This window comes from Porites lutea, chromosome 2 (genome assembly GCF_958299795.1).
Source record: "Porites lutea chromosome 2, jaPorLute2.1, whole genome shotgun sequence".
NCBI lineage: Eukaryota > Metazoa > Cnidaria > Anthozoa > Scleractinia > Poritidae > Porites > Porites lutea.
The window spans coordinates 28074494-28101455 of NC_133202.1; the positions used below are offsets into that span (position 1 = coordinate 28074494).

Below are 26962 nucleotides of genomic sequence, written 5' to 3' on the forward strand. Positions count from 1 at the left end.
TGTTCCAGAGGTTCTTCAGAAGACAACAGGCAAGGATCACAGAAAATATCACCGACATATGAATACACATGAATGTAATACAACACACAATACAACCAAAGTGCACCCCACCAGATGGCATCTTGTATTCACTGCTACGTCAATGTTCCTTTCCCCTTCCTGATCATTTTATGCTCGCACACCTACATCTTCATAGTGTCCTACAAACAGAGACAATTTGTCAGAGGACAGGACCGCGACGTCACAGGAATGCCCACCATCAAGCATCACTTGAAAGGTGCCCACACTCTCGCCATTGTTGTAGCGCTGTGTCTACTCAGTATCATCGCTTTGCTGGTTGTGACAACCCTCCGAGTCTTCCGTGGCAAATCACTCGGGGGCCGCGACCATCAAATGTTCAGACTACACAAGATCGTCTACGACGTGGCCATGTTTTTGAATGCCATATGCAACCCCTCTTATCTATGGGTGGAAAAATGAAGAATTTAGAAACGCTTTTCGTAAGATGCTGAAATGCTGCTAAGTGAGCTTAGTGCGCGAACGTTGTTTATTATTAACAGGCGTCCTAGGCCATACCCAAGGTTAACTGTATTATTTTATTTAAGGCAAATTGGCCGAATATCAGGTACCAGGCGATACCAAACTCCCTTTTGTAAGCCACTGAGAACAGCTCAAGAGGTTTGTACCTGCTAAATTACTGGACTCAAGTAAAGAGCCGTACGCAGGAACTGTATGGTGTCAAATGCGGCTTATTCATTTCATGTATGATAATAGTATAGTGGCACGAATGTCAAATTTTATAACAAAAGTTTCTTTTTGAGTTAAAAATGAAAGTAATTATATGTTTTATGATCAGATCTAGCGAAAAAAAAAAACTTTTGAAAGAGGCCCAGCGGAGGAAACTCACTGACACATTGAGAATTTGTCAAAATTTTTATTGTCGGCTGAGAAGTGAGAGGGATTTTTGATTAAGAACTGAGACCACAGGTAGCCCAAACTCACGTTGCGAGGAAAGGGTGAAAAGTAATCTACTTACCATAGGTGACGCGTGACCTTTTTGGTAGACGCGTCGGTGTCGCGTTACAGGCGATCGTTGAAAATATGAGACTTTGTATGAGATATAAAATACTGAGATCTGCGAATGCTAAATAACGTTAAATCGAATTTTTCCTTCAATGAAATAAATAAAAAAGACGTACCTGCGATATATTCCACCGTGTTTCGGTGTCTGCTTGTCGTTTTACTGTTTTTTTTGTTTTTTTGGCTTTATTGCATGACCACTGTCACTCCCTTCATAAGAGAAAGTCAAGGCTGGTCACTTCGATCTGGCAGGGTCCTGGACCAGTCGCAGCAAAAATGCAGTGTTTTCGCCGAAATTCAAGTTTGCTGCAAATTTTTTCAGCTCCAACCCAAGAAGGAAACCTCCTTTTCCTCTCTAAGAGATTGGCTCGAAAAAAGCTTTATAATTTCCCCATCAAATTGAACCATTTGTGCCGGACTTCGAGGCGCGTCTGGCTTTCGTCCAGTGCCTGTGACCGCTGTTGCGCTTACTAACTAATTTGCATTATGACAATTAGCACTCACACGACAGGTGCAAGGGCTCACTTGTTCACAGTGCAAGAGCCTAGTAAACGTGTCATTTCCGCCCTTGCACCCGTCGTGTTTTATTCATTTCATTGAAGAAAAAATTAGATTTAACGTTACTTAGCGTTCGAAGATCTTAGTATTTTATTTCTCATGGGCTCAAACCTTTCACGGTTTTATTTTATTTCTCATACAAAGTCTCTAATATTCAACGGCCGCCTGTAACTTTTCTACTTAATCCTTATATTTAAATTTTGGAAACCATTGCTTATGATTTATCCCCGGGGGTTACTCCCTGTGGTGGCCTTAATAGGGGGGTCCGCTCTAACGGTGTACCTTTTCAAGCTTCAGGTATGTAAAAGGTAAGGATTTCACCTGGCTTGTTGAAGTTTAAAAGGATAGGAAATCTGTCATTTCGGCTGCTAAAAGGACCCAAAACGGCTATCCGAGATGCATTTTCTGTCTGTGAAGAATTCAAGAAAACTCCCCGGCTTAGTTATTTTTTCACAATGAAATTGCGAACGGACAGACGGTCGGTCGGTCAGACGTATGGTCACGTGATTACCAAAATTTCTGGGATGGGTAGATTACCACATTTTCTTACCCATGGTGCTTCCCTACAAATTGTGTATCCAGCTCTTATCTTTTCAAAAAATAACTGCTTTCCATATATGACTATAAACGTCCTCTTATTGCAATATGCTGAACAAACGGAGCCTTCCTCGTTTATTAATTGCATGTCTACACCCTATGGCACTTTGGTGTTGCGAATGGGCGTTTTTTGTATTATATTTTAAAAGAACAGTTAAATCTGGTTTTTCTTGTTCTTTTTCTCAACGCGAAGTTTGTGAATTCAAGATGTGTTTAAATTAAAGGGCTTCTTTTTTGCTTGGTATAGAATGAAAGGTAGTTTGCTAGTTGGTTTCTTCTAAAACAGCAAGGCTACTTGTCCTCGTTTTCTAAAAGTTAAGTGGTCATAGAAAACATAGTGACGCACTTCCCGAGCTACGATTGATGCTCTCAGAGCGTATGACAATTTAATATGATCCTTCCTATATCCAGCGAGTTTACACTTACCGTCGACGATACATATTTGAGACTCGAGGAATTAAATGAACTTTGGAGGGTGTTACGCCAAAACGTGAATGGTTGATAAAAGTAACATCTGTAACAGTAACATCTATAAACCTGAAGAAGGCTGGTATGGCCAGCCGAAATATTGTTATGAAAAAACAATGCACGTTGTTCTGAATCAGCTTTGCAGTAGTCTTTGGACTTCTCGTTCTTGTTAAAAGCAGCATGAGTTAAGAAGTGGGCCGCAGTTTGCAGCCAGGCGAACTCATAACGCCGCTATATTAACGCGAGCAAGACCTGTTACTCGAAGGTCCTCTTGACTTTTCGATCCGGAGCTGGATTTTATTGCGGTATAGGTTTGTTGGATATCAGCAAAATGTTTTTAAATTGTTAAAATACCGATTTTTCAAACATTAAAATCAGCAAAATAGACACCTTCAATAGCAAATTAAAACATTACCTCTAGTTTGTAGAGACTTCCCCAGGGGTCCAGAGGCCCGTTTCTCGAAAGTCCCGGTAACTTTTCGGGCCCGAAATCAAATATTCAAATCGAAATATAAAGAATAGGAGCGCCTGTCCTGGCTTGCAAACTACTCCTTTTTTTTTCATTAACTGATTGTTTTATCACGTTAGATGCAAAACTATTGAAACTTCAATCTTTAATGTTAACGGAGACATGCAGCTTACCGGGCCCGTTAATTATCGAGACTTTCGAGAAACGGGCCCCAGGTTACTTGTGTTTTACTCGCTTCGGGGCCTTCCATCACGAAGTCAGACATGGCAGACATCGTTTCAGGCGTTTTTTCATTTTTTTCCTTGTTATTTGACATGTACACTAGAAGAAAAATCGTGAACAAGGCCAAATATATTTTCATTTGTCTCGCATGTTTTTGTTTTTACCTGTATTGTTCGCAACCTTGCTTCGGCAGAATTGCTTCGTCAAGTCTTCATTTGACTGAAAAGTTTTTTTAAATTATGTTTTCGTTTAAGTTTAAAATATGATAAATATAATATGATAATTTTAATCACCTTTTTTAAGCTTATGTGGGCGTTCTCCATTGTCTGTATTCCGCTCCAAACTTCTTCCGCTCTTTAAAGGTGAAATGAACCAAAAAATTGACATATTTTCTTTTGTCGCTTTACCTTCACCAAACACTAAAAAGAACCATCCTAAGTGAGATTTGGGTAACGATTTTTCTTCCCAAGCCTTTATAGAAAGATAAAAGATCAAAATCCGAGCATTTCCGAAGAATTCACGAAAACGTTTCTGAAATGGCCACGTGATAGACTGGAGACTACGTGACGTCAATGTTGGTCTTTCAGGGCGGAAAAACGTTCTGCGCAAGCTTCTGCGCATCCCTTTTCGCCTGCGTTTCTTTGTCTCGTTCTGTGAGAGTTCTAACTGAGACTGAATGAAATACACGAGGTGCGAACGTTTGCTCTTGTAAAGGCTTTTTTTTGTTGTTGTTTTTGTCGTTGTTGTTGTTTTTTCGTCACTTGAAAATTACTTTGGATTCAGAAGAACCAATTCAGAACCAATGTTAGAGTAAAAACAGATCATCCGTCAGTCTGAGGAGGAATAAAACGTTTTGAACATTTCCAAAGAGGTTTGTATTTTTCTGATAATTGTGCATTCGATTTGTGAATTGATATTTTTGTCCAGTGCTTCGCCTTCTTTCGCCGGACTGAATTAAAACCCCCTTGTATTCTGTTATTAGTAGTTACGGTTAGTTTTTTTAAATGCCCAGATTTATTTACCTTTGCAGAACCAGCTTTATCCTTGTCTTATGTCAAAGAACCGTAATGCTAACGCTTGCAAGTGAACAACTTGAGCGCTTAAAACTTCCTCGGAACTTTAGAAGGCCAGCAAGCTTACTCGAGAAGAAAAGACTACTTCGATCATTTTTCTGTTGCTCAAGTAATAATAGTCAGAGTTTTTGTCCTTTAGTTTTTTCAGTTTTAATTACATAGTTTTGTTATCTTTCTGTACGCAAATTTTCCTTTCTCATGTTCAACTTGACAACACAAAGCAAAATTAATCTGCGCGAAACGATCAAGTTTAGAAAACTATGGTTGCTTTGAAACCGATCTTGGGGAAGATTTTCTACATAAAGATTAACTCTTTTTCTGCCCACATATCAACGCCAAAACTTCTACATTGAGGATTTTGTTTACATTTTATTGATCTGCGAAGCTCGAGTGCGACAAAGTTCAGTGACTTCAAACACATTGTGGGCAAACTTGAATTCCTTTGGGCAGATTATTATACAAAGATATGTTGTTTTTGTGTCTACGGTGGAGCTCCGGACCTTATATATCCAGGAACTTCCTTATATGAACACATTTTGTGAATGCATCTTGAAACAAATCGGACTTACGCACGCACATTTCCAGTACAACTCAAGGAAATTAGTAAATGTCGTTAAAGTCACTTATACTATGATGTATTCTTCGAGAAAATTAAATAATAAGAATTAAGGTTATAACCACAACTTGCAACTTTTGAAGACAAATTGCCTGTTCTTTCTAAGTTTATGACCGCACAAAAACCACTTCTGCGCCAAGTCGACTCGAAAAACTCTGTTGTGAATTTTCCGCTTTTTTTCACCTGACCAACATTGACGTCACAAGCTGTTTTTTCCGACAATTTTTCCGACCGCTCTACGAAGATAAGGGCCAAAAAACAGCAATTGTTAATTGCGAATATCTCGGAGATACTTGCTTCAATTGAGCTGAAACTTCATAGTATGTTTATTTGGTTCATATTAAACACATTTCACTAGAATTGAACAAAAATAAAAATTGTCGAATTTTTGGTTCATTTGACCTTTAATAAGTTTAATTTCTTATAACTGTCGCCAGCAAGTATGAATTCAATTTATTTCTCCTCTCGAATTCATTATTTTCCAACATAGTGATTTACGCGTTTCAATTAATTTTTAGTAACAAACCATCACAAAGTTAGAAATGAAAACTGATGTTTCCTAGTCGCTTGACTAATGGCTCAAAAACGAAGGTATCGAGCCAGTGTGTCTACTTCCATGAATAAAAACAATTTCTGTTCAGCTGAAAATGGTGCCTTCACTTTAATCCTCTTCTCCATGCCATTCAGTGCATATTAGGCCCGGTTCAGACGCCGCTCCACTCATATGCCGAACCTAACTGATGAATTAAGTACGGCAAAAGAGCGGCGTCTGAATTAATTTGGTACGGCAGTTTTAGTTTGGTGCGGCAAAAGCGTTAAGTTCGACAGAGTCTGTCGAACTTTTGTCGTACTTAACTTAGGTTCGACACACGGTACGCCGTCTGAATCAGATGTCGCGCCAGTGTCGCTCCAAAGTCGAACTTATTCAGTTAGGTGCGTCACATGAAAAGTACGGCGTCTGAACCAGGCCTTAAAATTTAAAGCGGCTATTTTAAGCCGAAACTTATCCACAGTCGCAAAGAAACAGGACCCATGCATTTTTTACGCGTGAAGCAGGTTCTGATGTTGATAGTAATAAACTGACTTGATAGTCTCTTAAATAATAACAACAATAATAATAATAATAATAATAATAGTAATAATAATTATAATAATAACATTAGTAATATGTGGATTGACGTGCGCAAAGCCTACGACTCCGTCGATCATGATTGGTTATGCGCAATGACTGACGTACACAGGCTTCCCGTCTGGCTGGGTGAGGTTATACGCAAGTTGTGTGCGAGCTGGAATACTAAAGTAGTAGCTACAACAAGGCAAGTGCGAGAGACTTCTAGAAAAATAAGGTTCATGAAGGGACTACCCCAGGGGGACGCTTTGTGTCCTAGACTGTTTACACTGTGCCTGAACCCAGTAGCGTGGCGCCTGCGGGCAACAGAGGGATACCGGTTATCCAAGCCTATAGGAGTCAAAGTCACCGATCTTCTGTATATCGACGACCTGAAGGTTTTTGCTGCCTCCGAGAGCAAGCTGAACCGAGTGCTGAAAGAGACTAGAGGAGCGATGCAGGACATCGGCCTCCACTGAAATCAGAAAAAGTGCTCAGTGATACACGTGAAGAGGGGAGCCCAAGTGCTAGACGAGTCTGGTATGAGGATGGACGAGACAACTACCATCACGGCTCTTGGAGAAGGAAAAAATTCCTGGGGGTGCTAGAGAACGTTCGACAGGATGAACGGCTGGCCCTAGCGTGTGCGGCTAAAGAGTATCTACGCAGGATATCTATTATATGGTCCAGCCCCCTGTCTGATTGTAACCGTGTGCAGGCAGCTAATAAGTATGCACTCCCGGTTCTGCGGTACTTAATGTGGACACAGCATTGGCCTCTATCAGAGTTAAGAGATGTGGACAGAGCAGCTCGGAAGATCATAGTTGAGAACGGTGGCAAGCACCCAGCTAGCCTAACTTCTTTGTTATATTTACCGAGGGAGAAAGGGGGTAGAGGCCTGCGATCAGTCGAACACGAGTACAAGATCACTAAAATCAAATCGCTACTGAAATTGTATCAGAACTCGGACCAGAATATGGAAGCAGTTAGAGAATTTGAAGAACACGCCATGGCATCAGGCCACCAGTCGCTCGTAAAGGAAGCAGCTAAGTACGCTGAAGAACTCAACATCACACTTCAGCTTGATACCCTAAATCCCGTGTGTGTTACAACAGAAGGAAAGGTGGTAACTGCAGCAAGAGCTGGGAATCTGTTGAAGCAATCTCAAGAGAAGCAGTTCCTGGAGATCGCTAAAGACAAAAAGTGGCAAGGAAAGTTATTCCGTATCAGATGGGAAGATGAGAGCCTAAGCATAACCAGCTGCTTTGCATGGTTAAAAGGTTGGGCTACATGCCCTACATGTACCATCGCGGGCATGTATGAATTGTATGATCAGTTGTTACCTACGAAGCTCTACATAAAAAAAAAAGAGAAGACGCAAACCTCCAACGACGGCGAAGTCCTATGCAGGTTATGTGGGAAGGTAGCTGAGAGCGTTGCACATGTATTGGCTGGATGTTCCTCCCTGGCACAAACCAAGTACCCATACAGGCATAATGCAGCTTTGAAGATTCTGTTTTTTGAGCTCCCGCGAGAGCATGGGTTAATAGAAGAGGTTCCACCATGGTACTCACCGGTGATGCCAAAACCAGCCTACCAGAACACCACGAGAGAGGCGTTTTGGGATATTCCCATCTATGCAGTGCACAACGAAGTTAGAGCAAATCGGATCGACGCGCGACTTGTCAGCCACGAGAGAAAAGAAGTCTGCACAATTGAAATGAGCTGCCCATGGATTGAGAGTAGAGCTAAGAAAGATGAGGAAAAGACACTCAAGTATGGGCCCATGATGTGGGAGCTGAAGCAGAGATACAATGGTTACAGGGTTGAACAGTACAACGTGATAATTGACGTACTGAGTGGTTACTCTAAACACCTAGAGAAGTCGGTGAGGAAGCTACTTGGGGCGAGAGCACGGAGCGTACTTGAGCGAATGCAGAAGTCGGTCATCTCAAACACTTTAAACATTGCCAGAACATTTAAGATAAATACTTAGTTAGGGTACTAAGGACTCCAGTTTATAGGTTTTTTGTTTTTCCTGTAGAAATCCAGAAACACAAGCTTGCTGATGTTTTTAATTAGATTTTTTAGAACATTAGAGTTTGATATTATTCTAAATAAGCTTTTAGTAGAGATAATCACATTATGATGGCCTCGTTTAGGTATATAAGAGACAATGAGAGTGTAAAAACTGAATAATTTTCTAAATAGGCCTCTATTAGAGATAATCATATCATCATGTCTTAGCGTAGGTTTTACAGAGTATCAGAATTTAATAATATTCTAAATTGGCTTTTTAAGTAGAGAGATTCATATCATTATGTATATTAGGATCGTATTAGGTTTCGTACCGACCTCTTTTTTACTTCTAAGTATAGCTTCTCAAGTGGTGTAGGTTACGCTATGCGCCCTATACTACTCATAATATGGACAGCATTCCAAAGTTTCATACTGCGACATAATAATCATAATAATAACATTAGTAATAATAATAATAATAATAATTATTATTATTATTTTAGCAATAATAGTAATTCAAAGGAGTATTTAGCACAGGTTTTTAGATCTGTTACTGAATAAGCTCACACTTCGTACATGTTCGGCTGTTCCTTGTATTTTATACTCGATAAGACGCACTTACTAGTTTATGAAACTTTCAAAGCCTGCTGTTACAACTACTTTTTATTAATAGTGCCACAGTTCTTTCGTTTTTCTTTCTACGCCAAATATAAGGTTCTCATTTTTTTAATGGATTATTTGACTTTATTTTGTGCTTGTTCATTTCACCGTTTAACGCAGTCAGTTGTTTAATAAAACTTAAGAGCAAATGTCTGTAAAAATCGAGCAAAATCGAAATTTCGCGGCCACAGTCAAAAAATCATTTTCGCTCATATCTTGTCCATAGATGGGTATAAGTAAGAAATTAAACGTGGTGTAGTTTGTTTTTCAAAAGGCCGCTTGGATTTGGAGAAAATCGACAAAATCAATTTTCGTGGTCGGCGACTTGAAAACAACCAAAATTTGAGGCAAAATGAGGCGGTCTCAAAACTTCGCTCGCACGCAAAAAGGAAGAAAGCGTGGTAAAATATTCCCCGATAAATCAATTTATAAAGGATTTTAGCCCTAGTATGGCGGTTAATTCTTATCTTCATGATAATGTGGAAGGTAAACAATTTTATTTTAGTTTTGGTTCTTTTTCAACTCAACGAAGTTTAAATTTAGGCTTCAAGTCGCGATTTAATTTTTAGGCATGTGCTACACCTTGGTTTTTCCTGAAACTCAAGGCATAAGTCATTTAAACATTGTGCTAAAACATATGTAAGAATTGGCCTGGGTAATTAAATTTGTACTTCACACGAACCTTCCGAAGTTGAATAAATTTTGCTTGAAATATGAGACTTTTCAAGAACGTCGGTTGGTTGTTGCTCGACAAGCCACGATGGCTGGACTCTCCAAGAGAAACGTAACACACAATCGCACTTGTATTAAAGACATTAAATGTACTGAGACGATAATTTTTGTTACCTCACTGTGTTTTCCCGTTCTGGTTAACTGGCATTGCGCCTAGTCCCAAGCTAATCAACAGAAGATCCAAAACCTCGAGGAAACGTGGTGCGTGAAAATAACCTCAAACAGAACATTTCTTGGTATTGCTGGCCTTTCTTTTCCGCAGTCAAACTTTTACATCCATTGCCATTTAAAAATTCTAGGTCTCACAAAAACTGCGATTTTGATAGTGAAACTTTCGGGCTGCCGATACACCTTTGGTCATAAATGTCTGGTCAAAAGTGTTGCGTGACAGTATTCACAGGCTTTCCAATCTAACCATTTGAGCGATGCCTTTTTTTAATGTTCTTGCCGGAAGTAGCATATTATGCTACTAACAATCCAAATCATGTTTTTTTTTTAAAATTTTTTTCCTAAGTTTTCTTAAAGTATGCTTCTATACAATACTCAATAAGTCCAAAAATTAAATATAGTTTTTCACGTCAACTTCCCCCCTCTTGCCTTGTATTTGCCTTTGATTGACTTCAGGCTTCAATCTCTAGCTATTACACCGCGTTATCAGGCGGCTGTCTTTTCTCTCGCCGATGTAAGTTCCATTGTTTTGGATAACAGTTTTCGTAAACATTCTGCAATTATCTTTCAGTATTCTTTTCCTGATCTGAACATGGTTGTCCGATCGTCAAACTCTTGTTTCTGTTTATATACAGAGGAACCCCGCCTTTTGACCACCCCGTTTATACGACCACCTCTTGTCTCACCTCCCATAGTCCTTCGACCCAGACATGAAAATCTCCGAGTCATTTTATTATTTTGAAGACCTCTTCAATGCTACCACCTCGCTATTACGACCAGGATTTTATGGCCCAACGCTTGGGTTCCACTGTATATTTTAATTTCAGTTTTCCACTTTATAGAACAAAAAACAAAAAGATGTGCGTCAGCTGGACTATGGCGATTAATGTGAAGAACTAAAATTTAGGCCCCGCTTATATGAAAAAAATTTGTCTCGAGCAGAAGGGTCACCAGCTTACCCGAGCTTCCCTGGAAGAGGCAACTTTTCACGCATTTCTTTACAAAACATGGCGAACCGTTTAAATGACAAAAAGTTGGCTCGGCTGGAAGGCTGACCCACCTTGTCCAGTCACCCTTTTGCAATGGTAGGGTCAGCCTCCTAGCCAGGCCAACTTTTCTCCATATTAAGCACTTTACGCGCTTTTCGGAAAATCCACGTGCCCAGTGGAACGGTACATTCCAGTTGCACCGACCAAACAAAAGCCACCGCGAGTTTGGTTATAGTGCTTGTAAGCAGGATACAGATCAGTGGTCCTGGGGAAAATAATTTTGTCAAATGGAAGGAGACATTTCGGTCCGACCGTCTAGATCAAATCCGATCCGTATCGGTAAAGGGCTTGCATAGCCAAAGCGAGACAATTAGAGCATGCCCGAAGGCTGGTTGGGGTCAATGTTTTTTTTTTTTTTCTCTCGGCTGGGAGGGTGACTCTCCTACACGAGACAGGTTTTCTCCATATAAAGGGGATCAAAATTTTCGGATACGAAATTGTGATAGAGAAGGAATCAGAGAAAATTTCAAAATTCTCGAAAAAAATAATTTTGAAGCCCTTGTAATTTCGATCGAAAAGAATACTCAAGTTGCCCTTTGGATGACCGAACAATTTTTATAATTATATGGCGCCGCATGAAACTTAGTAATTTGGATAGCATGAAAGTGTTTTCAATACAGTTAGGAGGAAACTGACGTTGGGTGCCCCTGTCAACTATCGCCTATCGCTTCCACTACTTTCTTTACCCACAAAGTTTTCTTTTCAATTTTACTCTCGGTCATTTTGCCATGTTCTGAGTGTGCGCTTTAGTACCGGTCTTGAGACTGAAACTTGGTGGCTCGTCAGAAATCCATGATCAGAACTCTTGAAAAGAAAGTCTCCGACCATAACTTTCTCTCTGTCATCAGTGAGACGGATATTGAGGCTGCATCCGCTTCTGGGCCTGTTTCTCGAAAGTCCTGATAATTAACGGGCCCCTAAAGCTGTTCTTGATTACATGCAAGATAGAAATTTCAATAGTTTTGCATCTAACATGATAAAACTATCAGTTAATGATTTCGGGCCCGAAAAGTAATAGGGACTTTGGACAAACGGACCCCTGGGAAACAGTGCCTAAACAGTGTCCTTTTTAACGTGAATTTGAAGACGCCAGGGCAAAACCCATTGGTAAACACGTTTGATTCCAGCTTTCTAGCTTGCTGTATCTGCGGTATATCATCTTAGTGTCAGGTTTTAAAGCTTGTTTGAGTAGCCGAACATGCTGTAAGGAGGAAATTATCCGATATACTTTGAGGTATCCTTTGGTAAAGGAATCAGAGAGGAACAGGTCAGCTTTCTAGACCCCAGGTTTCCTTCATTGTATATATTCAATACTACAAACTGGAACTCACGCCTTAAGTCTTCACACTCAAGGAGAGGTTTGTAGTCTTGAAAATAGCGCTACGTCATCTGCCACTCCAAAAGGCCGCCCTGCCTGGATAGCATTTCCCCAATTACTTTGCAATATTTCCTTAGTTGAGTGTGCTAATGCAAGTTTTTTAATGCTGGTTAGCCTGTGCAAGCATTTGAAAAGGGGGGAGACAGGGCTTAGAGCAAATTGCTTACCGAACATCCTTGAGTAAGAGTTACAGCGTAACCCTTTCGACGGGTTCTTCTAGCCCCTCAACGACCATTCCATGTGAGTCTTAAGAGGTAGTACCAAGAGAGAGTACCTAAGTAAGATTCAGAGCCACCCTTCCTCAAAATATACATATGAAATAGCATAATTTTTTCTTTATTATGATTCTTCACTCAAAACAAAAAAAGCTTCCGAGATCATTTATCGAGGTTTTCCAAAGTAAAACCTACTCAGTGTTCGTGTGTACGAGCAGGGCGTATGATTTTGATGTTTTCCAAATCCCTTAGTCAATTCTTTTATCACGCAGGTGTCCGATAAACTGACCACCACTTTACACTTTTAAATCAAGCACTGTTGACAGCCAGACTATGCAACCTTTCAGTTGTTGTATAATTGAACAAATAACTTTGGAAACATCAAAGAAATGTATAAACAATTTTGTTTTCTGCACATTCTTAAGTTCGAAAGATGGTGTTCGTTGTCACGCCACATCACTCCTTGTCTTCTCACACTTAGGCAATACTGTGACTCGCTATATGTAGTAACTGATTCTACTAAATGGTAAGAACATCTTTCAAATCGCCGAAAATGTCTTTAAAACATATTTTTCTCGTGATATATTTTGTTCAACCACCTTAAGAATTTAGATCATAACGCTCATTTGGTTTGAGTGACATTTTAATAACCCTGGCCCATCTCCAATGACCTTTCATTAGAGGTCAAATTACAAAATGCGTTAGCGCCAGCAGAGTTTGGAGCTTGAGCGTAGAAAAATTAAAAGAAGTGCCCCGTACTATAAAGGTAAGTTAATTTCTTTTTCGTGTTAGCAAATTTATTATCGTACTACTATCGTACATCAGATTTCTTTTCAGGAAACACCAAATGATCCGTTTCGGCAACAGCGAGGCGTTGTTGAATTATGCAAATGTAACCTATTTCACTCAAAAGTTGTTCAAGTTCAGAAGGTTCGTTTGAAGCGCAGATTAAATTACCCAACCCAGTTCTCACATATGTTTTAGCACAGTGTTTTAATAACTTATAGCTTGAGTTTCAGGAAAAACCAAGGTGTAGCACATGCCTAAAAATTAAATCGCGACTTGAAGCCTAAATTTAAACTTCGTTGAGTTGAAAAAGAACCAAAACTAAAATAAAATTGTTTACCTTCCACATTATCGTGAAGATAAGAATTAACCGCCATACTAGGGCTAAAATCCTTTATAAATTGATTTATCGGGGAATATTTTACCACGCTTTCTTCCTTTTTGCGTGCGAGCGAAGTTTTGAGACCACCTCATTTTGCCTCAAATTTTGGTTGTTTTCAAGTCGCCGACCACGAAAATTGATTTTGTCGATTTTCTCCAAATCCAAGCGGCCTTTTGAAAAACAAACTACACCACGTTTAGTTACTTACTAATAAGTATGTATGAACAAGATATGAGCAAAATTTAATTTTTGACCGTGGCCGCCGGTTGTTCGATATTTACAGACATTCGCTCTTAAGAACACAATGCATGATAGCTAGTTTTATTTCCTTAACTCAATACTACGCAATTTTGACATCCTATTTACTTTCTTAATGGGTTCTCAATGAATTTGCCAAGAAATTTAGAGTTTGACGTTTTAGAAGGCAGTAATTAAGGCATTTACCTTACATAAACCTGCATATTTTATGGACAATCGCCTTTTTTGGATCTTGGTAAATAGAAATGGTTTAATTCAAACTTTATTGCAGATGCGTCGTATTTTGTTTTGACGCTATTAAAACAAAAGGAACATCATCAATAATTGCTATCGCTATTTAGTAAAATCCAACTAGAGGTCTATTATCAATGCTGTGTTCTGATTGGTTGAGCTACAACTAGGCTATATGTTATAGCCCACTAATCTAGCGAAAAGCGCCGGCTTTAAAAACCAAAACAATGGCGGCTGAAGGCCTACTCTGGGACCTAAAGTCGCCTAAAGTCGCCCAAAGTCGCCTTAAGTCGCCTTAAGTCGCCTAAAATCGCCTTAAGTTTGCCTAAAATCGCCTTAAGTCGCCTAAAGTCGCCTTTAGTTTCCTTAAGTCACTAAATCATTCAAATCTTAACGAGGTTCAAATTGTCTTGTAGTTATTACTTTTTTAGTTTTCTATTTCCAGAATGCATGATTTCTCATAAAGTGTATAATAACCCGTGTTCAATAATATTAGCCACAGACCCACCCCACCCCCCACAAAAAAACTCCCACGGTGACTTAAGACCCATTAATTTCTTCTCCAGCCCTCTAATTTATACATTTAATTACTTTACACAATTTACTACACGTAATAATTAGTCGTAAGCAATACAAGAATAATCATTCCTGTATTGTTTATGCAAAAATGACAACATATAGTACACAACTTTATCCAGTCACTTGTACAGGTATTTTATTAATTTCATCCGGGAGGTTTGTCTCATATTTCTCAGTAAAAATATTGTTTAAAAAGGCATTCAAAGGTTCAAGTTCTAGCTAAACTACATTAAACAGTGTGCAAAGAGAGTAGACAGAGTAGTGTCCAGGCAATAGCCCTGGGGTACTGGATTTTATGATTGGGCTAGTGAACTGCGTTTTTAACTTGCCTGGCTGGCAAGTAAAGTTTTTTAGGGAATTCAGATTACAGAAGAACTGTAATCAGTCCCTTTCATAAAAAAAATTGGGGTTAGTCAAAATGGCTTTCAGGCTAGTGTATGCTAGGCAAGCTGTAAAGCCGACTTTCTTTGCACCCTGAACAAAATATAGTTAAAACTCTTTTCTACTGCTTTGTGAGAGTCCAACATTGAAAGACATTTCAAGTAACTAAGATCAATACAGGTAGGTTGAAGGGAGAGAAAAAAACAATTATTGCCGCCACAATATTAATCTAAATTTTCTGGTAGTTAATACAAGTCTAAAGGTCAATCGAAAAAAGTGTCCATGTAAATTACCGACCCAGATTTTAAGAGAAACTAATGATAAGTTTTTTCTCCGGCACACAACCTCTGATCTGTATTTACCGTCGAATTATATCCATCTATCATTGACAGAAACACAATCACTCTTATAAACTTGAACACTTAGCTTAGCTTGTACAGTCGTCTCTTTAGGTCTTCCCTTCCAGAGAGAAATTCAAGCTTTGTACATCGAAGGTGCGTAATACTGCTCTTTGTTTATGTTGTCGTGATTGCTCCCTGCCAAACGATTTGATGTAATCGATCATTACTGATGAAGAACGTAGAAAAGCGAAATAATACTGTTCTTTCCTCTACGTTATGGCCGCCCAGAAAGTAGTGTGTTTTGATCACGTGACTAACTGGTCTGGAGGCGGGGAGAGGGCGGGACCGAGAAACCATGGAAATTAGCTTGCGACTGCAGTGGAATTCTGGGAGAAGCAAAATGGCGGATAGAATGTTGTACCTCGCGTTTTCGTATAAAGATCTCCTTTTAAATGGAAATTTCAGACATAATAATGGAAAAGTTTACACTTGGTACTGCCATCGGTTTAAACATGACGCATAATGCTTCCTTTTGTGCTGAGAGCGTAAACGCTGCCGCGTGGAACAGACCGAGAGAGGTTGGTTGAAGCTAAGCTTAGTTGTTTACGTTTCTGCTGGTGCATAAATGCACCCATGAAATCAACCCGACTGGAAAGTTTCCAGAGAGACCATGGATAAGAGAGTACGGTTCACTAGCGAAGCAAGTATTTGGAAGTGTTTTGTTTGACTGAGACAGGAGAGGAGCAATATATATACGGCGAGAACTACAAACCTTTTTGTTTTGAATTCAATTGGAAAAACATCCTCTTAGCCAAGCGTGTGGGGACAAACATTGGCAGAGCAACTGCCAAGACATACAGTGGGGATCGTCATTTCCATAATGTGCGATATCGATAAGTGATTTTAGATGTTTTAAATTAATTACTTAAATGTTTGTTGTCAAATTATGAAAAAAAGACACTTCAATATAAAGTTTTTGCTACAAACCAGCTCACAGTATGTTACAGAGATGTATTGAAATACTCTACTTTTATGGTTTCATTTTTTGGAAAAAGAAATGCAGGAACCATTGATTTTTTGTCCCTTATATTATGAAATAATGCATTTAAAGACCAAGAGAAAATTTACCCTTTTGGTTGCTTCTAACTCAGATTTTGTCTCTGCTAATGTAATACTAATAAACCAACACCCTTGATATTAGCCTGTGCCACAGATGGAACTAAACTCTGGGTTAAGTCCATCTGCAAAACAGTGGCAAAATCCTAGTTCTGGGCCCCCTGTGTGTGTATCAGGATTAGAGAACATGCCAGGACTGGACTGTTAAAAATGCCATTGTCCATTTGCCAATCATGTTGAAGGGGAACTCAAAATGCTGGTAATTCATTTAGTGCATCAGGGCCCAGAACAAGGATATTAGAGCTGCTTCACGAATGTTACTAACCACGGTTAGAATACACCTGCAACACAAGCTACCTTGATATTTAATGTTCAAAATATTAGGTAGCTGAGATTGTTGAAAATTTGGAAGACTAATGTAGATGTCTTCAAGACTGAATTAACTTATGCTACAACATTGTGTCCCTAGAGAGGTAGTGTTATCAGATTTTGATTTTGTATATGTTGTAGTTCATTTTTATTTCAGTTAATTTTTATTTTTCCATCGTTTCTGGGTATGGTTATGTATGCTAATGAATTTAAAACAAAGGGAAACCAAAAATTAACTGAAATTAAAAATTAACTGCAACATATTGACACTAACATGTAACTCACCTAAATGTCACCTTTTTCTCCTTAAGTCGCCTAAAGTCGCCTTAAATCGCCTAAAGTCGCCTTAAATCGCCTTAAGTCGGGCAACATTTTGACCAAATTTTCCTAAAGTCGCCTTAAATCGCCTTAAGTCGCCTAAAATTACGGCGACTTAAGGTCCCAGAGTAGGCCTGGCTGAATTGCGTTTTGATAGCTAATTAAAGTTATTTTGTCTCGATATTTTTGACCAACTAGTTGGATTTTCCTAAAACAATTATTCCTCTCGCCCTCATGGGCTATTGACTCGGGGCCCATTAGGACTCGAAAAATAATTGTTAACTAAACTAACTCTTTGATCATATACAGAGTTGAGTTCACCTGGCCATGGCTGACTAGTTTGATTATGATGAGAAACGGAACAACAGTGGTATAAGTAAGTGTTTCGAACGGTATATAGGAACATATGTGGCACAATTGTCCTCCCGCAATTAACCAAACACAGAAGAATCCCTTCTGAACCGTACAGACAACGTATCTTCCTCCCGCAATGAAGAAAAATCCCTTACCGAAGTGGGAATTTATTCTAATGTTGAACGTTCATGGATTTATCACAATCGTTGCTTTGCTTGGGAGTTATTTCGTGCTTAGAGCGTTTCACAAATTTCGGAACCTGCGAACTGCTTCCAACAACATTCTGGTGAGTTTGTCTATCGCCGACGGCTTACTAGCGATTCCCTTGATTCTTGATATCATTTATTTGTGCCTTAAGTATAGTGTTAGGCATTGTCCACGTATTCTTAAAGAAGTATACGGAACTATCACCTTGTTCCTCCTTTCGGTCATTGTTCTTCATCTCACCTTACTGAGTTCAGAACGTTTCATCGCCATCAAGTTCGCCTTAAGATACCAAGCCATAGTGACCAAACGCCGAGCACGGATCGTTTCCATCGCGATGTGGCTGTGGGCTCTGGTCGTTACTGTGGCTGTTCCAGAGGTTCTTCAGAAGGCAACAGGGAAAGATTTGAGAAAAGTACACAGACAGATAAAGGCGGACATTGATACCTGCGAAGTGCTCCACATCAGATGGCATCTTGTATTCCAAGCTGCGTCAATGTTTCTTGTCCCCTTGCTGATCATTTTATGCTCGTACACCTACATCTTCATTGTGTCCTACAAACAGAGACAACATGTCAGAGAACAGGGCCGTGACATTCCAGGAATTCCCACCGTCAAGCATCACATGAAAGGTGCCCACACTCTCGCCATTGTTGTAGCGCTGTGTCTACTCAGTATCATCGCTTTGCTGGTTATGACATCCCTCCGAATTTTCTTTGGCAAATTAGTTGGGGGCCGCCGCCATAAAATGCTACCGGAAAAGATCGTCTACGACGTGGCCATGTTTTTGAATGCCATATGCAACCCTCTTATCTATGGGTGGAAAAATGAAGAATTTAGAAACGCTTTTCGTAAGATGCTGAAATGCTGCTAAGTGAGCTTAGTGCGCGAACGTTATTTATTATTAATAGGCGTCCTAGGCCATACCTAAGATTAACTGTATTATTTTATTTAAGGCAAATTGGCCGAGTATCAGGTACCAGACGATACCAAACTCCCTTTTCTAAGGCACTGAGAACAGCTTAAGAGGTTTCTGGACTCAAGTAAAGAGCCGTAGGCAGGAACTGTATGGTGTCAAATGCGCCTTATTCATTTCATGTATGATAATAATATAGTGGTCACGAATGTCAAATTTTATAACAAAAGTTTCCTTTTGAGTTAAAAATGAAAGTAATTATATGTTTCATGATCAGATCTAGCGAAAAAAAAAAATTTTTGAAAGAGGCCCAGTGGAGGACAGTCACTGATACAAGAACTGAGACCACAGGTAGCCCAAACTCACGTTACGAGGAAAGGGTGTAAAGTAATCTACTTACCATAGGTGACGCGTGACCTTTTTGCTAGACGCGTCGGTGTCGCATTACAGGCGATCGTTGAAAATATGAGACTTTGTATGAGATATAAAATACTGAGATCTGCGAACGCTAAATAACGTTAAATCGAATTTTTCCTTCAATGAAATAAATAAGAATGACTTACCTGCGATGTATTCATAAAACGCGACGGGTGCAAGGGCGGAAATGACACGTTTACTAGGCTCTTACACTGTGAAGAAGTGAGCCCCTGCACTCGTCGTGTAAGTGCTAATTGCAGGTTACTTGTGTTTTATGTACTCGCTTCGGGGCCTTCCATCTCGAAGTCAGACATGGCAGTCATCGTTTCAGGCGTTTTTTCATTTTTTTCCCTTGTTATTTGACACCAGAAGAAAAATCGTGAACAAGGCCAAATATATTTTCATTTGTCTCGCATGTTTTTGTTTTACCTGTATTGTTCGCAACCTTGTTTCGGAAGAATTGCTTCGTCAAGTCTTCATTTGACTGAAAAGTTTTTTAAATTATGTTTTCGTTAAATTTTAAAATATGATAAATATAATATGATAATTTTAATCGCCTTTTTTAAGCTTAAAAACTACTGAACTGGATGGTCGAAAAGTCTTTTTCAGTATTAAGCATTACTGTAATCCATTTTTATCAAAGAAATTGCTTATTGGTTCCAAACTTCGAATGACTAAAGAAAAGTGGTAAATAACTAACTTTTGCAGCCATCTTCGGGTGTTCGCAAATTGTTTTCTTTTGGTCGTTTCTTTTCGGCTTAACATGAACACCAGCGCATGTAAAATTATAGGGTTCGTTATTATCTGTGTTCCGGTCCAAACTACTTCCGCTGCTTAGTAAGTTTTGAATTTGTTTTTAAATGTCGCCAGCGATTATGAATTCCGTTCATTAGTTTACCACTTAGTGAATGACGTGTTTCCATTTACAATAAAGCAGGACGTGTTGAGCCAGGGTGTCTGCTTCCTTGAATGATAACACTTTGTATTCAGTTGATAATCGCATCTTTACTTTGCTTTTCTTTTTCTTTCAATGCAAAGAATTGAAAATTTATTTTACCCGCAAAGAAACAGGTCTGTTGAAAAAATAAGCCGACTTAAGAGTCCGTTTGTAATAATAATAATAATAGTAATGATGATGATGATGATGATGATGATGATGATGATGATGATGATGATGATGATGATGATGATGATGATGATGATGATGATGATGATGATGATGATGATGATGATGATGATGATGATGATGATGATGATGATGATGATGATGATGATGATGATGATGATGATGATGATGATGATGATGATGATGATGATGATGATGATGATGATGATGATGATGATGATGATGATGATGATGATGATGATGATGATGATGATGATGATGATGATGATGATGATGATGATGATGATGATGATGATGATGATGATGATGATGATGATGATGATGATGATGATGATGATGATGATGATGATGATGATGATGATGATGATGATGATGATGATGATGATGATGATGATGATGATGATGATGATGATGATGATGATGATGATGATGATGATGATGATGATGATGATGATGATGATGATGATGATGATGATGATGATGATGATGATGATGATGATGATGATGATGATGATGATGATGATGATGATGATGATGATACCCAGGAGTCATTTCATAAGTAGGTTGAGTATGAATGTACGGGTGAACTTAGTCGTGAATAGGACTTTTGTTGTTGACAGTGACTGACGTTTCGACAACCGGTGTGGTGGTCACCTTCAGGGTCAAAGTGAGTTGTATCACGTCAGTTGATGGTATTTAATTGTGGTTATTGACCTGATTGGTCAATTAAGTCGCGATACTATTGGTCGTCTGTCAGTTAAGCCGTGATGTTACTGGCTATGAAGACTCGAAATGTCTTTGGTACGTTTCGATCCGTCTAGTGTCACAGTTAAAAAGATAGTTGTCCAGTCGTTCTCTCGTAGTTAGTTTTCGTCAATAAGTCGTTTGTACGGTGCCGATAACTGTTGACTAATAATAAGAGAAATAATCTTAATCATAATTATCATAATCATATTAACAATAAAATAATAAAACAAAAGGAATTAATTCTTTGCAGCGTCTTTATGCCTGGTATAGCAACGGCTTTTAGCTCTAATTTTGCTCGGGGAAACGACAAGAAACATGGTGATTATCTCCAAAAAGATTAACTCCATAGAAAATCTCTCAGTAGTTCTACAATCCCAAGATTCCTGTTTTACCAAGTCTAAATACACTGGACTGACACTGTTTAATAAGAATTATTCATTTCCCCGTTTAAAAAAAGTCAGTTGTTTAATAACAATAAGAATAAAAAAATACTGATAATACGCGGCACGTGATAGCTACTTTTATTTCCTGAACTCAATAGTATGCAATTTCGACATGCTATTTGGTTCCTTAATGGATTTGTAAGGAAAAACTTAAGAGTTTGACGTTTAGAAGGCATTTGTTAGGGTAAGTACCAGATATAAACCAGCTTATTTGTTTGCAAACTCATGAAGCTGGAAGAGAAATTACGAAATTTTAGGTTCGTTAAAAAAGTTTATTATAGTCACATTTTATCGTTATTCAGTATTCATTTGTATCTTGTTTGGACGCTATTAAAACTCGTAGGGAACGCTATGAATGAAAGTAGATACCGTTATCTAATATCATAAAATGAGCCGCCAGGTCACCTGGCTATGGCTGCCAGCATTCATTTTGCTGAGTAAGTATGACAAGAAACGGATCAACTGTAGCATTATCACGAGAGCATAATAACATTAAGTTCTGACTATAAGGCAGTGCCAAACTTTACCGACAACATAGCTGGCACAATACTCCTCCAATGAACCAAACACAGATAAATTGTTCTGGTCGAAACCATACCTCACAGAAGAAGACGTGGAAATTTATCCTACAGTTGAACTTTGATGTGATTATCACAGTCGTTGCTTTGCTCGGCAGCTATTTGGCGCTCAGAGCGTTTCACAAATTTCAAAATCTGCGAACTGCGTCCAACATCATTCTGGTGAGTTTTTCCATCGCTGACAGTTTACTGGCGCTTTCCCGAATTCTAGACATCATTCATTTGAGCATAAGGTATAATGCTACCGCAGTAAAGTATCTTTTACGTGTTCCTGTTCTTAAAGATGTAAGCAGAACTTTCACCTTCTTTCTCGTTTCGGTCATCATTCTTCATCTCGCTTTAATGAGTGTGGAGCGTTTCATCGCCATCAAGTTCGCCTTAACATACCACACCATAGTGACCAAACCCCAATCGCGGATCGTTTCCATCGCAATGTGGCTGTGGGCTCTGATCGTTACGATAGCTCTGCCAAAGGTACTTACGCTAATTGGGAAAGATTTCAGAAATGCAGACAGTAATACCTCCCAAGTGCTCCACACCAGATGGCATCTTGTATTCCAAGCTGCGTCAATGTTTCTTGTCCCCCTGTTGATCATTTTATGCTCGTACACCTACATCTTCATAGTGTCCTACAAGCAGAGAGAACATGTCAGAGAACAGGGCCGCAACGTTACAGGAATGCCCATTATCAAGCATCAAATGAAAGGTGCCCGCAGTCTCGCCATTATTGTAGCGCTGTGTCTGCTCAGTATCATCCCTATGCTGGCTGTGACTTTCCTCCGAGTCTTCCGTGGCATATCACTCGGAGGCCGCTGCCGTCAAAAGCTACTGAAGCAAATCCTTTACGACGTGGCCATGTTTTTGAATGCCATATGCAACCCTCTTATCTACGGATGGAAAAATGAAGAATTTAGAAACGCTTTTTCGTAAGATGCTGAAATGTTGCTTAGTGCGCAAACGTTTTTAGGTGTTTAAAAATTTTTTGTTTAATGCGAATTGGCTACGCATCAAGCACCGCCAGAAACTCATAAGGGGTTCAAACGATACCAAACTCCCTTCGGCAAGCCGCTGAAAACAGCTCGAGGTTTCTATCTGCCAAATTACTGGACTCAAAAAGAGCCCTGCGCGGGAACTGTATGGTGTCAAATGCTTATTCATTTCATGTATAATAATAGTATAGTGGCACGAATCTAAGCTGGTCACAGTTTGAGTAAAAAAAGAGACTATGTCTTATGATCAGATCTAGGGAAAAAGATCATTAAAAAAAGCCCAGTGGAGGACATACACTGACACATTGCGAAATTTGTCAAAATTTTTTACTGTCGGCTGAGAAGTGAGAGGGATTTTAAATTAAGAACTGAGACTTAAGATCGAAGAATTGTTGATATGGCTGGGAAATGCCAACGGCGATTCCAGGACCCCCAGCAGTCACCCTTTAACTCCCAAAAGTTGTAAAAGAAAAAGCTGACCAATTTTACTGGTGCTTTTGCAGATAGCATGGGAAAGAAGCAAAATTTCCCCACAAAAGTTTTAAATGAATATCAAGCATTCTAGTCTCTTAGTATAATGCAATGAATACGTTCTTTACATTCCATACGCAAAAACAAATCACAAAAACTTATGTACCGTGTATGTACACGGTTCAAAGAAGATCTGTTGGGAGCCCGGGGAAGGGGGCGACTTCCATATGAAAGTGGATGGAATATTCGGCGCCTCGCTTAGGATTGATCATGACGGAAACCAATATGATATCTTTACCCATAGAGGTTAATTATTGCGGATTGTGAGTAAAGAAATAACTATGGGAAACAATCAAATGCCCTCGTTCTTGCTTGAGTCAAGTAACGACCCAGTCGCCACATATTGGTCTCCTATACCATGAAAATTTCAATTTTCCGACGATCATCTTCGTCTCTGTTATTTCGCATTTCCTCCTCCCCCAGGCGGGAAAGGTTTGAAAGAAGGCTCATCTTTGAGGTCATGGCCGCCCATGTTGTCTGCCGTTTTGGATCACGTCAAAGGTTCACCAGTAGCTCATGGCCAATTATCTATTTAATGTCAAGTCAAATAAAACGCTGTAACGGAGGAAACCCCGATCGGGATCATTTTAAAATCCTTCCTCCCTCTTGTATCACGGCGGATACGAGTTTGCTTGGTGGCCTTAAAGGGGAGATCCGCCCGAACGGGGTTCTTTGTTAAAGCTTCAGCTGCTGGTATATAAAAGGCGAGGGATTTCACCTGGCTAGTTAAAGTATATGAAAGAATAGGACCGGAAATCTGTTATTTGCTATGGCTGTGAATCGAAGAAGTCGAGAAAAACCTCCTGGTGGAGATGGCAGTTCAAAACGATGCAGCATCCTAATTTAGGTATGTGAAAGGGGACCGGTACCATTTGTCAATAAAAGGGTATACAAAAGGGATTCCTTTTCTGTCAAAAATGGTATACATAGTATATGAGAAGTTGAATCTTTTGACTTCGGAGCGAAGCCTCCCCGTATAAAACTTTGTTGAGTGCTCCCCCGGCTCGATTTATCAGTCCGCTGCCGGATGGCTGCTCGATATCAAGAAGGTATTGTCTCTTTCGAAGACAAAGCTGAATTACTTGAATATAAGTTGAGTATCCACCTGTTATCTTTACTAAAATAACTGCTTTTCATGACTAAAAACGTTCTCTTATTGCAATATACTGAACAAACAGAACCCTTCTCGTTTGTTTATTGCATGTTTTCCTTGTGACACTTTGTTTTTGCAAATGGACGTTATTCGTATTATGAGGGAAATGATTTTTCCGATCTGTTTAGTTTGGTTTTTCTTGTTCTGAATTAGTTTTTGCTATTCTTAGAAATCGCATTCAATTCTTATACGTTTATCTGAGTCAAAAACGGTAAAAACAACATCCGAAAATAAAATAACTAAAATTGCATAGTCGTTTAAAGTATTGTAATTGGGTATGCACAGTGTTGCTTTTTGTATGGTAGTCAACATCTATTTTGAGTCAAATGAATGGCGTGAATGGGCTATGTATACGTATAATTTCGACCATGGAACTAATTTTTGCGGTAGTGTTCTTTTGCGGGAGCAGTTTCTGCGCCGGATCAATCCGCGAGAATGAATTACGACACGTAACATCATACGTGGATGACAGAGAGTCTTGAAAATCAGTTGTGACTTTCGAATAATTAATTTTGAGCTGTTTTCGAATTCTTTGCGATGTGTCAAATTTTCCTGTGTTTTTTTTGCCTTGACCAGTCCGATTCCTAACGAAGTCTCATATTTGGCCAGTTTTCACCCTTGTCCCTTAACAGTGCTATAAATTATTTCAATAGGGGAAGGTTTGGAAGTTTTAATAGATGTTGAGGAACCAACTCAATTCAGTCACTACTAAATAATTTATTCGTTCCATTTCACTCTGCAAAGAGGACTTGCGTCATTGGGTGTTTTGTTAACAATAAAATATTGCCTCTCATAACTTAAAAACCTATTACTAAATTAATTGTGGGCATGGTAATTTGTAGTTATCCTCATTTAAGAACATTATAATATTCAATATTCAGCGAAGCGCAGCTGCGCGAAGGCCAGTTTAAATTCAGATAAAAGCAATTGTGAGCGAATTAGAAACTTAAAAGGAGACATTGCTAATTGCAATTCTAAATTTAGCAGACCTGGCAGAACATGTCCTGTAATAGAGGGAAATGTTGCTACAACGAAACAGAGATGAACGCTACCTCTAAACTTTGTCTTGAAGGCTGCGGTTTGACGAAGACTGAGTCTATTATCATGATAACTTTCCATGTCATTGTGGCCGTCGCAGCCGTTTTCGGCAGCTACCTCATGCTCCGGGCGTTCCACAAATTTCACAGTCTTCGAACTGCGTCAAACGTAATCTTGGCGAGTTTGTCCATTGCTGATGGATTGCTAGCCATCCCGTCAGTCCTAGACATCGCACACTTAAATCTATGCGTTAGAGATGGGCATTGGTCTGGCATTCTGAGTAACATAAGCTCACGTTCCAGCTTCCTTCTCCTTTCAGTTATCATTCTTCACCTCGCCTTAATCAGCTTGGAACGGTCCATCGCTGTGAGATTCTCCTTGCGATACCACAACATAGTAACCGATCGCCGCGCACTGATCGTTTCTATCGCCATGTGGCTGTGGGCTGCCGCCGTTATGTTTGTTTTCCCACAGGTCCTTAAAGCATCCATCGACGATTTCGAACAGTTTCGCCAGGCGATGAATCCGTATAGTAAGACTCCCGAAGAACCCCCAAATCGTGACTTGCCTCCTTTAACTAAAGGATATCTCATATTCTTGTTGATAACACTATTGGTTATCCCCCTAGTTATCATCTTATGGTCCTACTCCTACATCTTCATAGTGTCTCTTAAGCACGGAAGGCAGATCAGAGAGCAAGCTGACATCTCAGGATTACCTCATCGAATCAAGCATGAAATGAAAGCTAACCGCACTCTCGCCGTGATGATAGCAGTATGCCTTCTCAGTATCATACCGTTGTTGGTTGTGACATGCCTTCGCTTTTTCGGGAAGCTGTCCGAGTGTGGCCATCCAGAACGTAGGCCTTACAAGTTTATCGTTTACGACGTGGCAACTGGCTTGAACGCCATCTGTAATCCTTTTATTTACGGATGGAAAAATAAAGAATTCAGAAGAGCTTTTGTGAAAGTACTGAAATGCACTTAGGACGTTTACATTCCTAGGCAGTCCTGGGTGGAAAGTGAAAACTTTTGTTGCTCTGGAAAGCATTTCTGACTGACAAAACTTGTTACATTGTAAATGGAGCATTAAGTACATGTTAATACAGGCCTACTCTGGGACCTTAACTCGCCGCGAGATTGTGCGAGCTAATGCGAGTTTAGGCGAGTTAAGGCGAGATAAGGAAAAATTGAGCTCGCCTATCAGTTGCGAGTTTGTGCGAGTTAAGGCGAGTTAAGGCGAGTTAAGGGAAAATGATCCATCTTATGTTGAGGTTATAAGGCTTAAAATTTA

General features: G+C 39.5%; 2 protein-coding genes across 2 annotated transcripts; both read left to right on the top strand.

Annotated features, from left to right (window-relative positions):
* Window positions 1-21937: 21937 nt before the first annotated feature.
* LOC140925968 (adenosine receptor A2b-like) lies at window positions 21938-22888 on the top strand. The gene has a single exon (XM_073375786.1). The coding sequence runs from the start codon at window positions 21938-21940 to the stop codon at window positions 22886-22888; it is 951 nt and encodes a 316-aa protein (XP_073231887.1).
* Window positions 22889-25630: 2742 nt separating this feature from the next.
* LOC140925969 (adenosine receptor A2a-like) lies at window positions 25631-26656 on the top strand. Its single transcript, XM_073375787.1, has one exon. It carries the CDS (start codon window positions 25631-25633, stop codon window positions 26654-26656), a length of 1026 nt encoding a protein of 341 aa, XP_073231888.1.
* Window positions 26657-26962: the final 306 nt, after the last annotated feature.